We start from the raw sequence: 16381 nt of genomic DNA on the forward strand, positions 1-16381 counted from the left end.
ACTTCTATATGTAAACTGCATCAAATATACTTGTATTCAATGTGAATACACTGTTATACCATGAGTTTTTACTTCTTTATGTAAACTGCATGGAATATACTTGTATTCAATGTGAATACACTGTTATACCATGAGTTTTTACTTCTATATGTAAACTGCATCAAATATACTTGTATTCAATGTGAATACACTGTTATACCATGAGTTTTTACTTCTATATGTCAACAGCATCAAATATACTTGTATTCAATGTGAATACACTGTTATACCATGAGTTTTTACTTCTATATGTAAACAGCATCAAATATACTTGTATTCAATGTGAATACACTGTTATACCATGAGTTTTTACTTCTATATGTAAACTGCATGGAATATACTTGTATTCAATGTGAATACACTGTTATACCATGAGTTTTTACTTCTATATGTAAACTGCATGGAATATACTTGTATTCAATGTAAATACACTGTTATACCATGAGTTTTTACTTCTATATGTAAACTGCATGGAATATACTTGTATTCAATGTGAATACACTGTTATACCATGAGTTTTTACTTCTATATGTAAACTGCATCAAATATACTTGTATTCAATGTGAATACACTGTTATACCATGAGTTTTTACTTCTATATGTAAACTGCATCAAATATACTTGTATTCAATGTGAATACACTGTTATACCATGAGTTTTTACTTCTATATGTAAACTGCATCAAATATACTTGTATTCAATGTGAATACACTGTTATACCATGAGTTTTTACTTCTATATGTCAACAGCATCAAATATACTTGTATTCAATGTGAATACACTGTTATACCATGAGTTTTTACTTCTATATGTAAACAGCATCAAATATACTTGTATTCAATGTGAATACACTGTTATACCATGAGTTTTTACTTCTATATGTAAACTGCATGGAATATACTTGTATTCAATGTGAATACACTGTTATACCATGAGTTTTTACTTCTATATGTAAACTGCATCAAATATACTTGTATTCAATGTGAATACACTGTTATCCCATGAGTTTTTACTTCTATATGTAAACAGCATCAAATATACTTGTATTCAATGTGAATACACTGTTATACCATGAGTTTTTACTTCTATATGTAAACTGCATCAAATATACTTGTATTCAATGTGAATACACTGTTATACCATGAGTTTTTACTTCTATATGTAAACAGCATCAAATATACTTGTATTCAATGTGAATACACTGTTATACCATGAGTTTTTACTTCTTTATGTAAACTGCATGGAATATACTTGTATTCAATGTGAATACACTGTTATACCATGAGTTTTTACTTCTATATGTAAACTGCATGGAATATACTTGTATTCAATGTGAATACACTGTTATACCATGAGTTTTTACTTCTATATGTAAACTGCATCAAATATACTTGTATTCAATGTGAATACACTGTTATACCATGAGTTTTTACTTCTATATGTAAACTGCATCAAATATACTTGTATTCAATGTGAATACACTGTTATACCATGAGTTTTTACTTCTATATGTAAACTGCATCAAATATACTTGTATTCAATGTGAATACACTGTTATACCATGAGTTTTTACTTCTATATGTCAACAGCATCAAATATACTTGTATTCAATGTGAATACACTGTTATACCATGAGTTTTTAATTCTATATGTAAACAGCATCAAATATACTTGTATTCAATGTGAATACACTGTTATACCATGAGTTTTTACTTCTTTATGTAAACTGCATGGAATATACTTGTATTCAATGTGAATACACTGTTATACCATGAGTTTTTACTTCTATATGTAAACTGCATGGAATATACTTGTATTCAATGTAAATACACTGTTATACCATGAGTTTTTACTTCTATATGTAAACTGCATGGAATATACTTGTATTCAATGTGAATACACTGTTATACCATGAGTTTTTACTTCTATATGTAAACTGCATCAAATATACTTGTATTCAATGTGAATACACTGTTATACCATGAGTTTTTACTTCTATATGTAAACTGCATCAAATATACTTGTATTCAATGTGAATACACTGTTATACCATGAGTTTTTACTTCTATATGTAAACTGCATCAAATATACTTGTATTCAATGTGAATACACTGTTATACCATGAGTTTTTACTTCTATATGTCAACAGCATCAAATATACTTGTATTCAATGTGAATACATTGTTATACCATGAGTTTTTAATTCTATATGTAAACAGCATCAAATATACTTGTATTCAATGTGATTACACTGTTATACCATGAGTTTGTACTTCTATATGTAAACTGCATGGAATATACTTGTATTCAATGTGAATACACTGTTATACCATGAGTTTTTACTTCTATATGTGTTCTGCATCAAATATACTTGTATCAATGTGAATACACTGTTATCCCATGAGTTTTTACTTCTATATGTAAACAGCATCAAATATACTTGTATTCAATGTGAATACACTGTTATACCATGAGTTTGTACTTCTATATGTAAACTGCATCAAATACACTTGTATTCAATGTGAATACACTGTTATACCATGAGTTTTTACTTCTATATGTAAACAGCATCAAATATACTTGTATTCAATGTGAATACACTGTTATACCATGAGTTTTTACTTCTTTTTGTAAACTGCATGGAATATACTTGTATTCAATGTGAATACACTGTTATACCATGAGTTTTTACTTCTATATGTAAACTGCATGGAATATACTTGTATTCAATGTGAATACACTGTTATACCATGAGTTTTTACTTCTATATGTAAACTGCATGGAATATACTTGTATTCAATGTGAATACACTGTTATACCATGAGTTTTTACTTCTATATGTAAACTGCATCAAATATACTTGTATTCAATGTGAATACACTGTTATACCATGAGTTTTTACTTCTATATGTAAACTGCATCAAATATACTTGTATTCAATGTGAATACACTGTTATACCATGAGTTTTTACTTCTATATGTAAACTGCATCAAATATACTTGTATTCAATGTGAATACACTGTTATACCATGAGTTTTTACTTCCATATGTCAACAGCATCAAATATACTTGTATTCAATGTGCATACATTGTTATACCATGAGTTTTTAATTCTATATGTAAACAGCATCAAATATACTTGTATTCAATGTGAATACACTGTTATACCATGAGTTTTTACTTCTATATGTAAACTGCATGGAATATACTTGTATTCAATGTGAATACACTGTTATACCATGAGTTTTTACTTCTATATGTAAACTGCATCAAATATACTTGTATTCAATCTGAATACACTGTTATACCATGAGTTTTTACTTCTATATGTAAACTGCATCAAATATACTTGTATTCAATGTGAATACACGGTTATACCATGAGTTTTTACTTCTATATGTCAACAGCATCAAATATACTTGTATTCAATGTGAATACATTGTTATACCATGAGTTTTTAATTCTATATGTAAACAGCATCAAATATACTTGTATTCAATGTGATTACACTGTTATACCATGAGTTTGTACTTCTATATGTAAACTGCATGGAATATACTTGTATTCAATGTGAATACACTGTTATCCCATGAGTTTTTACTTCTATATGTAAACAGCATCAAATACACTTGTATTCAATGTGAATACACTGTTATACCATGAGTTTTTACTTCTATATGTAAACAGCATCAAATATACTTGTATTCAATGTGAATACACTTAATACCATGAGTTTTTACTTCTTTTTGTAAACTGCATGGAATATACTTGTATTCAATGTGAATACACTGTTATACCATCAGTTTTTACTTCTATATGTAAACTGCATGGAATATACTTGTATTCAATGTAAATAAACTGTTATTCCACGAGTTTTTACTTCTATATGTAAACTGCATGGAATATACTTGTATTAAATGTGAATACACTGTTATACCATGAGTTTTTACTTCTATATGTAAACTGCATCAAATATACTTGTATTCAATGTGAATACACTGTTATACCATGAGTTTTTACTTCTATATGTATACTGCATCAAATATACTTGTATTCAATGTGAATACACTGTTATTCCATGAGTTTTTACTTCTATATGTGTACTGCATCAAATATACTTGTATTCAATGTGAATACACGGTTATACCATGAGTTTTTACTTCCATATGTCAACAGCATCAAATATACTTGTATTCAATGTGCATACATTGTTATACCATGAGTTTTTAATTCTATATGTAAACAGCATCAAATATACTTGTATTCAATGTGAATACACTGTTATACCATGAGTTTGTACTTCTATATGTAAACTGCATGGAATATACTTGTATTCAATATGAATACACTGTTATACCATGAGTTTTTACTTCTATATGTATACTGCATCAAATATACTTGTATCAATCTGAATACACTGTTATTCCATGAGTTTTTACTTCTATATGTATACTGCATCAAATATACTTGTATTCAATGTGAATACACTTTTACACCATGAGTTTTTACTTCTATATGTCAACAGCATCAAATATACTTGTATTCAATGTGAATAATTGTTATACCATTAGTTTTTACTTCTATATGTAAACCGCATCAAATATACTTGTATTCAATGTGAATACACTGTTATACCATGAGTTTGTACTTCTATATGTAAACTGCATGGAATATACTTGTAATCAATGTGAATACACTGTTAAACCATGAGTTTTTACTTCTATATGTAAACTGCATGGAATATACTTGTATTCAATGTGAATACACTATTATACCATGAGTTTTTACTTCTATATGTAAACTGCATGGAATATACTTGTATTCAATGTAAATACACTGTTATACCATGAGTTTTTACTTCTATATGTAAACTGCATCAAATATACTTGTATTCAATGTGAATACACTGTTATACCATGATTTTTTACTTCTATATGTATACTGCATCACATAGACTTGTATCAATGTGAATACACTGTTATTCCATGAGTTTTTACTTCTATATGTATACTGCATCAAATGTACTTGTGTTCAATGTGAATACACTGTTATACCATGAGTTTTTACTTCTATATGTAAACAGCATCAAATATACTTGTATTCAATGTGAATACACTTAATACCATGAGTTTTTACTTCTTTTTGTAAACTGCATGGAATATACTTGTATTCAATGTGAATACACTGTTATACCATCAGTTTTTACTTCTATATGTAAACTGCATGGAATATACTTGTATTCAATGTAAATAAACTGTTATTCCACGAGTTTTTACTTCTATATGTAAACTGCATGGAATATACTTGTATTAAATGTGAATACACTGTTATACCATGAGTTTTTACTTCTATATGTAAACTGCATCAAATATACTTGTATTCAATGTGAATACACTGTTATACCATGAGTTTTTACTTCTATATGTATACTGCATCAAATATACTTGTATTCAATGTGAATACACTGTTATTCCATGAGTTTTTACTTCTATATGTGTACTGCATCAAATATACTTGTATTCAATGTGAATACACGGTTATACCATGAGTTTTTTTTTTCTATATGTCAACAGCATCAAATATACTTGTATTCAATGTGAATACATTGTTATACCATGAGTTTTTAATTCTATATGTAAACAGCATCAAATATACTTGTATTCAATGTGAATACACTGTTATAACATGAGTTTGTACTTCTATATGTAAACTGCATGGAATATACTTGTATTCAATGTGAATACACTGTTATACCATGAGTTTTTACTTCTATATGTATACTGCATCAAATATACTTGTATCAATGTGAATACACTGTTATCCCATGAGTGTTTACTTCTATATGTATACTGCATCAAATATACTTGTATTCAATGTGAATACACTTTTACACCATGAGTTTTTACTTCTATATGTCAACAGCATCAAATATACTTGTATTCAATGTGAATAATTGTTATACCATTAGTTTTTACTTCTATATGTAAACAGCATCAAATATACTTGTATTCAATGTGAATACACTGTTATACCATGAGTTTTTACTTCTATATGTAAACAGCATCAAATATACTTGTATTCAATGTGAATACACTTAATACCATGAGTTTTTACTTCTTTTTTTAAACTGCATGGAATATACTGGTATTCAATGTGAATACACTGTTATACCATCAGTTTTTACTTCTATATGTAAACTGCATGGAATATACTTGTATTCAATGTAAATAAACTGTTATTCCACGAGTTTTTACTTCTATATGTAAACTGCATGGAATATACTTGTATTAAATGTGAATACACTGTTATACCATGAGTTTTTACTTCTATATGTAAACTGCATCAAATATACTTGTATTCAATGTGAATACACTGTTATACCATGAGTTTTTACTTCTATATGTATACTGCATCAAATATACTTGTATTCAATGTGAATACACTGTTATTCCATGAGTTTTTACTTCTATATGTGTACTGCATCAAATATACTTGTATTCAATGTGAATACACGGTTATACCATGAGTTTTTACTTCTATATGTCAACAGCATCAAATATACTTGTATTCAATGTGAATACATTGTTATACCATGAGTTTTTAATTCTATATGTAAACAGCATCAAATATACTTGTATTCAATGTGAATACACTGTTATACCATCAGTTTTTACTTCTATATGTAAACTGCATGGAATATACTTGTATTCAATGTAAATAAACTGTTATTCCACGAGGTTTTACTTCTAAATGTAAACTGCATGGAATATACTTGTATTCAATGTGAATACACTGTTATACCATGAGTTTTTACTTCTATATGTAAACTGCATCAAATATACTTGTATTCAATGTGAATACACTGTTATACCATGAGTTTGTACTTCTATATGTAAACTGCATGGAATATACTTGTATTCAATGTGAATACACTGTTATACCATGAGTTTTTACTTCTATATGTATACTGCATCAAATATACTTGTATTCAATGTGAATACACTGTTATACCATGAGTTTTTACTTCTAAATGTAAACTGCATCAAATATACTTGTATTCAATGTGAATACACTGTTATACCATGAGTTTTTACTTCTATATGTAAACTGCATGGAATATACTTGTATTCAATGTGAATACACTGTTATACCATGAGTTTTTACTTCTATATGTAAACTGCATGGAATATACTTGTATTCAATGTAAATACACTGTTATACCATGATTTTTACTTCTATATGTAAACTGCATGGATTATACTTGTATTAAATGTGAATACACTGCTATACCATGAGTTTTTACTTCTATATGTATACTGCATCAAATATACTTGTATTCAATGTGAATACACTGTTATACCATGAGTTTTTACATCTATACGTATACTGCATCAAATATACTTGTATTCAATGTGAATACACTGTTATACCATGAAATTTTACTTCTATATTTAAACTGCATGGAATATACTTGTATTCAATGTGAATACACATTTATACCATGAGTTTTTACTTCTATATGTAAACAGCATCAAATATACTTGTATTCAATGTGAATACACTGTTATACCATGAAATTTTACTTCTATATGTAAACTGCATGGAATATACTTGTATTCAATGTGAATACACTGTTATACCATGAGTTTTTACTTCTATATGTAAACTGCATGGAATATACTTGTATTCAATGTGAATACACTGTTATACCATGAAACCAAGAAGTACAATGCTAGGGCCAACGAGTAATACAATTATATTACACCTTTCAACTGGTGCCTAAATAGATATACATAATAATTACATTCAAGCAAGACATATCAGCAATAATATAATAAATTACCCAGGGTCCACAATTAGGAGTGGGCTATGACCAGAAATACCAGGGGTGACTCAATAGAGATCACGCATTAATTAACACACTCTAAACACAAATACACAATACATTAATTTACGTCATAAAATAACATTTCAATCAAGTACCTGAATGCAGAGCAGAATCAAGTGGACACACACAATAAACGACACCAATAGCGTACCAGATTAAGAGCTTTCAAAATCAGAAACTTACTAGGCAAAAATGGCCTCTTACGACTCGAAACGAAATCAGACAGAAGCAAACAACTGATCAGCTGATAGCTACGCCCTCTGATTATTCGACGTGACATCTACCGTTACAATTACAAACATAATCAGATTAAACAGCAGCCGAATAAATTAAGCGTCGATTTTCGCTGGAACATTCTCCCCCGAGGTCAGCGGAACGCTGGCCGAGCTTTGTTCCAATAATACTAGTCGATGGATTGCTCGTAAATAATCACCGCTACCAGTCTTCACTTTGACTACTCGGACGAGACCGTCGGATCCAGGGAAGACTTCGATCAAGCGCCCCGTTTTCCATTGGCTGGGCGGTAGATTGCTCTCTGACACCATCACGGCGTCTCCGACGAAAAAATTCCTTTCCTCCGTCATCCATTTTCGTCGAGGAATTAAAGTGGGAAGATAAAAATTTTGTCCACAAATCCCAAAAGAGATTAGCCATCTTCTTGACATATCTCACATGGTCCCGAGGGAGAGCATTTTTGACGATTCCAGCAGGTAAATCGGAAGTTGGCGGCAAATTTAAGAAATCTCTTGGGGCAATTGGTCGAAAATCTTCCGGGTCGTTACTCGCGAGCGTCAAGGGACGGCTGTTTAGCTGGCCTGATACCTCCTTCAGCAGAGTTCTCAGCATCTCATCCGTTGGATATCTTAAGCTGGTCTTTTCCGTATCCAATGCTCGGTAGAGCGCTCTTTTCACGGATTTCACCAACGATTCATGAGATCCGCCGAAATGTGGAGCACTGGGCGGCTGGAATTTCCACACAATCGACTTCGTTTGAACGAATTCTTGAAATTTGTCGTCCATCTGTAGCTCACGAACGGCTGCCACCATTTCCTTTTCTGCGCCGACGAAATTCGTGCCATTATCACTGAAGACTTCGGATGGTTTTGCATACTCCCCGACGAAGCGACGAAAACAATAAAGAAAATCCGGCGTCGACAATGATTGGGCCAGGTCTAGATAAACATAGCGCGTTACACAACAGGATAAAAGTAAGCCATATCGCTTGGTAATCCTCCCCCTATACGCCGAAGTTTCTACCGGCCCAAAATAATCAAGCGTGACATGGGTAAATGGGGTGGAGTATGAATCCAAACGGGCAGCTGGAAGATCTCCCATCTTCTGGGTTGCTAACTTGGCTCTTGTCTTAATACAAGTTGAACATTTGAAGCGAATTTTCTTTGCCAGCTCCTTCCCTTGTAGAATCCAGAAGTGTTGCCGAGCCTTTGAATGTAGAAAATCCGTGCCGACGTGATGCTCCTCGTTATGGATCGCTATGATGATCGCCTCTGCAAGAACATGCTTTCCTGGCAGGATTGGAGGATGCAGGATGTCATAGGGTAAACGGGCTCGACGGATGCGGCCTCCAAGTCGTAGAATTCCGTCGCTATCTAAAAACGGACTTAATTGTTGAAGTCTCGATGTTCGGCTGAGCGGTCTATTTCGGCGGAGCTGCTGGATGTCTTCATTAAATTCCTCTTCTTGACACCGACGCACCAACTCTTGGTAGGGGCCTTCCATCTTGAGACAGCTGGAAAGATTAGATGAATCAATTTTCAATTTTGACCAATCATGCTCGAACCGTGTTTTCGTCAAATGTTGAGAATGGGCAGCACGTCGCTCGGCGGAAACAGCCATCCAGGGTAAATCTTTTGGCCACAGGTCAACCGGTTGTTTCAGGAAATCAGGACCTTCTAGCCAGCCAGGTGGAATTGGTTCTTCATCGACGAGAAGCAACCGCGTAGCGACATCTGCGATATTTTGTTTTCCAGGCACAAATCTCCATTCGCTCGGATCGGTGACAGATTGAATTTCTCCAATTCTATGGCTGACAAATGGCGTATAGTGAGCGGCAACAGCTCGTAGCCAATTCCGTGTGGTACTTGAATCCGTCCAGAACAGTCGGGTGAGACCAGGAAGGTTTATCGCCTCTTCCACGTACCTGGAAAGTCTTGCGCCAAGCAGAGCGGCATTAAGTTCCAATTTAGGAATTGAAATAGTTTTACGAGGAGCCAATTTTGTTTTCGCCATCACCAATCGGCAACTAGAGGAACCGTCTTCATAGGAGGTATTCAAATACACTGCAGCTGCAACGGCCTCTTCGGATGCATCACAAAACGTTAAGAGTTGACTGCTCTTGATATTTCTTTTGTTCGGCTGAAGATTCCTTGGCATCCGGATGCTGTTTAATTGTTTCAGCGTGCTGAACCAGCGTTGCCACCATGCCTTATCTTCTCCGGTCACGACGTCCTTCCAATTCAGGCCCTTGATGCCTAATTCGCGTAGTTTAATCTTCGCTTTGACAATCAGAGGAGCTGCACGACCTAATGGATCATAAACGGCGGCCACTTTGCTGAGTAATCCAGCACGTGTCCACTCCACCTCATCCGCACCGGTTACTCGGAAGGTTAGATCGTCGGTACTAGGCTCGTAAAATATTCCCAGCAACTTTTCGGCTTCATCAGAAGCTAAACTGCATGTTGAATCAACGGTAGAGCTTTCAATTGGTTGAAGAGCTGCGACAAGTTTTGGTGAGTTTGAGATCCAATTGGTAAGATGAAAATCTCCTTCTGCCAATCCGTCCCGAATATTCTTCGCGTTGTCAATGGCTAATTCTTCACTATCGGCAGCTTTTAATAAATCGTCCATGTACATGTTATTCTCGACCGCTTCAATGCAATCCTTCTTCCCCGTCTTTGCATCGGCAGCAGCTCGCTGCACTGTTTTGAGAGCAATAAACGGAGAACAATTTAGTCCGAAGGGCAGACGGTCCATCTGATACGTTAAAATCTTTTCTGATCCAGGTTCCTGCCATAGGAATCGATGAAATCGGGCATCACTTGGCTTCAGTCGAATTAGGCTGTACATGACTGTGATATCTGCTGAAAAGGCGATTTCTCCCTGTTGAAATCGAATAAGAACTTTAGCTAAATCATTTTGAAGTTTCGGACCAGGCCGCATTCCATCGTTCAAACTCTTCCGTTTCCAGCGAGAAGCTCCATCAAACACGACTCGCAATTTTCGCTCTTTCTTCCCGTAGACCTTTTTGTAGACTCCGTGATGGGGAAGATAAAACTGGTCGTTGGAGTAGAGATTTTCATCTTCAACTAGCGACGCATATCCTTCATCGATATATTTCTTTATGGCTTTTCGGTAATCTTCTTCAAGCTTAGGGTCCTTCTTGAAGCGTTGTCGTAAATCTTGAAGACGATGTTGTGCGAGCTTTCGATTATTTTCAAATGCTGGTTCACCTTCAATCCAAGTCAGCGGAGCTTCATAGCCAACTTCTAATTTTCGCAAACCTTCATTGACGATTTTCTCGGCCTTCTGCTCTGACTCCGACAAACCTTCGCCTCGAAACTCCGTTCCAAAGTTTTCTGTTTCGCAAAAGGCTCTAAATTCGGCATCTAAGGAGTCTTGAACAGCCGGACCTTCTTCTCTTGACGTTGCAGTGAGATGATGAGAGCGTGCAGTCATCGGACCAATGTCTCCTCCAAGCAAGCCACGAACAATCCATCCCAATCGGGTTCGAGAGGCAAATGGTTCATCATCTCCACCTACTCTCGATTCTAACACTGCAATCAAATGAGAATGATCAAGGCCCAGCAATACGTCGATCTTCCCTCCACTCTTCATAACGGGCACGTCGGCAAGATGGGGCCAACGTTGCTTCAGTTCATCCCAATTAACAATTGGAGTAGGGCGAGCGACTTGCGGTATCGTCAGTCCGGCGATAATCGTTTCTTCGCCGTCAGGTAGTCGAAATCGCACGTCAGCACGTTGGGAATCGTAACGTTCGGCACCTGTCACACCAACAAGATCCAGATTTTGTTTCTTCCCTATTATCTTCAGACGCCAGAGGAAATCTTCTCGAAACAGTGTAGTGTCGCTGCCTTCATCGATCATCACCGACACCGGAATAACTGTACCATCCATAGCGTAGGCTTCAGTCTGAATTACTCCCAGCGCCACCTTCATTTGATCCGCTCGGGCTGAAAGAGAAGTGTGATGACTGTCGCCTTTTACAGTCGGAATATTCCCTGCATCATGGAGTAAGCTGTGATGTTCATAAGGGCAATCCTTCACTCCACATCCTTTTCCAAACGTACAATCTTTGGCTGAATGCTTCGCCCCAAAACATTTGAGACACAACCGCCTTCTAATGCAGAATCGGATCTTCTCCTTGGTCGGCATTGCCTTGAACGTTGGGCAAGATAAAACACGGTGCTCTTCATTGCAACAATAACAGCGACTTTTGTAGGGCTTGTCGGAACGATCTGGTTCGAAGCTAGTGTGATGAGCACGAGCGGTGGTCGGACGATGTCGTGAACTGCCAAACCCATTTCCAGATGATTGTTCTGCTGCAATATTGTACGCGTTTTGATAAGCCGAAGCTCTTACACAGAGCCACTCCCCAAATTCGTTGAGACTTCTACGCTCCAATCCAGTTCCTCTTCTGGAATTCCACTCGAGTCGATCTGCTGGATGAAGTTTCCGGCATAAACGTTCAATGATGTCAGAGCTTGAAGTTTCTCCAATCCGCGTCAAATCGAAGAAATGAGTCCGCGCCTTTTCTGCAAACCGACGTAATGCCGTTGGATCACGTCCGAGATCCATTCGATCGAGTTCACTGAGATGGGCAACTCGCATGACATCCCGGCGTCCAGCTGCCTGCTTGAGACGAGAAAGCGCTGACTTGTACGCGGGTTCTCCTCCTCCTAAACCTTGAACAATGTCCAGTTGCTCACCGCTTAAACGACTCTTCAAAATTGCTAACTTCTCGCCAGCTGAAATTCTTTGATCATGCACCATTGAACGATACAGATCAATCCACCAGAACCAGTCTAAAGCTTTACCAGAAAATACCGGAAGTTCGCTTTTCAATGACGGGGCCTTGTGAGAATAAAACCAGGTCGGATCTTCCAAACCGGAGCAATATCGGTCAATCCAGCAATCAGGCTCACCTTCCTCTTCGGTTTCTCGAGACCTTGGTTCAATGAGGGGTTTCCGACGCCAATCGTTGATAGCAGCTTCTTTGTCTCCCCAGTCGTGTTGTCCATCACTGATGACTGTATTTGCAGATTTTCTTTTCTCCATAGCACCTGTTAAATTTTCCACCTCTTTGTTTGCTTCTTCCACTTTCCTCTTCGCGTCGACTGACTCCTTCTGCAACTTTTCTGCGTTTCGTTGAGCTTCTTCAGCTTTCTGTTTCGCATCAGCTAGGGCTTGAGAAGTCGTTTGAGTCCAGTTTCTCAATACCTCGCTTCGAATAGAAAGAGGCTGAAAGGAAGCAATGGAAGAAGCTTCGTCTGCACGAGAATTGATGAATCTACGTCTTCCTTTGCTGTCTCAATTTGGGTGAACAGTGCAATTTGGATGGCTGCTTGTCTTCCAAACTCTTCTGTATGATTCGGCATGACAGCCAACAAGTTAAGACGTTCGGTGTCTGCATACATGGAGTCGAGCTTGTCAACTAATCCGCGACATGCTCGGCGGGAACCATTTTCTGCTATCAGCTTGTTGATCATCTGGCATGCTAAATCAATTTTGGAACGCACAGCATCACGTTCAACAGCATCTTGAGCTCTACTGTGTTGAGATGTGGTTTCATTTTTTGCATTTTGGGTCTGAAGGTTGAGTCCTTGTCCATCATCGTTGACTGACTGTGCTGGAGACTTGCCCAGATCTTCTGCTTGTCTTTGATAAATGGACTGGACGTTTCGATTCTTCCTTCTTCCTGCAATTGTGTCTTCGTCAGGTTCAGAATGAGCTTGAGCAGCCTTCTTCTTGCCCTTTGTCATTGTCTTTCTTCTTGCAGCAGGTCCTGCTACGATCACCAATGAAACCAAGAAGTACAATGCTAGGGCCAACGAGTAATACAATTATATTACACCTTTCAACTGCTGCCTAAATAGATATACATAATAATTACATTCAAGCAAGACATATCAGCAATAATATAATAAATTACCCAGGGTCCACAATTAGGAGTGGGCTATGACCAGAAATACCAGGGGTGACTCAATAGAGATCACGCATTAATTAACACACTCTAAACACAAATACACAATACATTAATTTACGTCATAAAATAACATTTCAATCAAGTACCTGAATGCAGAGCAGAATCAAGTGGACACACACAATTAACGACACCAATAGCGTACCAGATTAAGAGCTTTCAAAATCAGAAACTTACTAGGCAAAAATGGCCTCTTACGACTCGAAACGAAATCAGACAGAAGCAAACAACTGATCAGCTGATAGCTACGCCCTCTGATTATTCGACGTGACATCTACCGTTACAATTACAAACATAATCAGATTAAACAGCAGCCGAATAAATTAAGCGTCGATTTTCGCTGGAACATACCATGAGTTTTTACTTCTATATGTAAACTGCATCAAATATACTTGTATTCAATGTGAATACACTGTTATACCATGAGTTTTTACTTCTATATGTATACTGCATCAAATATACTTGTATTCAATGTGAATACACTGTTATACCATGAGTTTTTACTTCTATATGTAAACTGCATGGAATATACTTGTATTCAATGTGAATACACTGCTATACCATAAGTTTTTACTTCTATATGTAAACAGCATCAAATATACTTGTATTCAATGTGAATACACTGTTATACCATGAATTTTTACTTCTTTATGTAAACAGCATCAAATATACTTGTATTCAATGTGAATACACTGTTATACCATGAAATTTTACTTCTATATGTAAACAGTTTCGAATATACTTGTATTCAACGTGAATACACTGTTATACCAATGAGTTTTTACTTCTATATGTAAACTGCATTGAATATACTTGTATTCAATGTGAATACACTGTTATACCATGAGTTTTTACTTCTATATAAAAAACTGCATGGAATATACTTGCATTCCATGTGAATACACTGTTATACCATGAGTTTTTACTTCTATATGTAATCTGCATGGAATATACTTGTATTCAATGTGAATACACTGTTATACCATGAGTTTTTACTTCTATATGTAAACTGCATGGAATATACTTGCATTTAATGTGAATACACGGTTATACCATGAGTTTTTACTTCTATATGTATACTGCATCAAATATACTTGTATTCAATGAGATTACACTGTTATACCATGAGTTTTTACATCTTTATGTATACTGCATAAATATACTGGTATTCAATATGAACACACTGCTATACCATGAGTTTTTATTTCTATATGTATACTGCATCAAATATACTTGTATTCAATGTGAATACACTGTTATACCATGAGTTTTTACATCTATACGTATACTGCATCAAATATACTTGTATTTAATGTGAATACACCGTTATACCATGAGTTTTTACTTCTATATGTATACTGCATCAAATATACTTGTATTCAATGTGAATACACTGTTATACCATGAGTTTTTACTTCTATATGTATACTGCATCAAATATACTTGTATTCAATGTGAATACACTGTTATACCATGAGTTTTTTCTTCTATATGGAAACAGCATCAAATATACTTGTATTCAATGTGAATACACTGTTATACCATGAGTTTTTACTTCTTTTTGTAAACTGCATGGAATATACTTGTATTCAATGTGAATACACTGTTATACCATGAGTTTTTACTTCTATATGTAAACTGCATGGAATATACTTGAATTCAATGTGAATACACTGTTATTCCATGAGTTTTTACTTCTATATGTAAATTGCATGAGATATACTTGTATTCAATGTGAATACACTGTTATATCATGAGTTTTTACTTGTATATGTAAACTGCATCAAATATACTTGTATTCAATGTGAATACACTGTTATACCATGAGTTTTTACTTCTATATGTATACTGCATCAAATATACTTGTATTCAATGTGAATACACTGTTATACCATGAGTTTTTACTTCTATATGTAAACTGCATGGAATATACTTGTATTTATTGTGAATACACTGTTATACCATGAGTTTTTACTTCTATATGTAAACTGCATGGAATATACTTGTATTAAATGTGAATACACTGTTATACCATGAGTTTTTACTTCTATATGTAAACTGCATGGAATATACTTGTATTCAATGTGAATACACTGTTATACCATGAATTTTTACTTTTATATGTAAACAGCAGCAAATATACTTGTATTCAATGTGAATACACTGTTATACCTTGAGTTTTTAGTTCTATATGTGAACAGCATCAAATATACTT

At 35.0% G+C, this 16381-nt stretch overlaps 1 protein-coding gene and 1 long non-coding RNA gene across 2 annotated transcripts; both read right to left on the minus strand.

Annotated features, from left to right (window-relative positions):
• Positions 1–7772: 7772 nt before the first annotated feature.
• LOC116933163 lies at positions 7773–8123 on the minus strand. The gene is made up of 3 exons (XR_004399919.2): positions 8024–8123; positions 7884–7962; positions 7773–7819 (listed from the first exon to the last, which is right to left on the minus strand). It is a non-coding gene; the product is annotated as an uncharacterized LOC116933163 (long non-coding RNA).
• A 240-nt stretch (positions 8124–8363) lies between these two features.
• On the minus strand, positions 8364–14408 carry LOC123473786. The gene is given in 4 exon segments (XM_045175125.1): positions 8364–13474; positions 13477–14051; positions 14116–14194; positions 14256–14408. Coding segments are annotated over 2 exon segments (5580 nt in total). The 5' UTR covers positions 13946–14051; positions 14116–14194; positions 14256–14408.
• Positions 14409–16381: the final 1973 nt, after the last annotated feature.

Source organism: Daphnia magna, linkage group LG6 (assembly GCF_020631705.1).
Source record: "Daphnia magna isolate NIES linkage group LG6, ASM2063170v1.1, whole genome shotgun sequence".
NCBI lineage: Eukaryota > Metazoa > Arthropoda > Branchiopoda > Diplostraca > Daphniidae > Daphnia > Daphnia magna.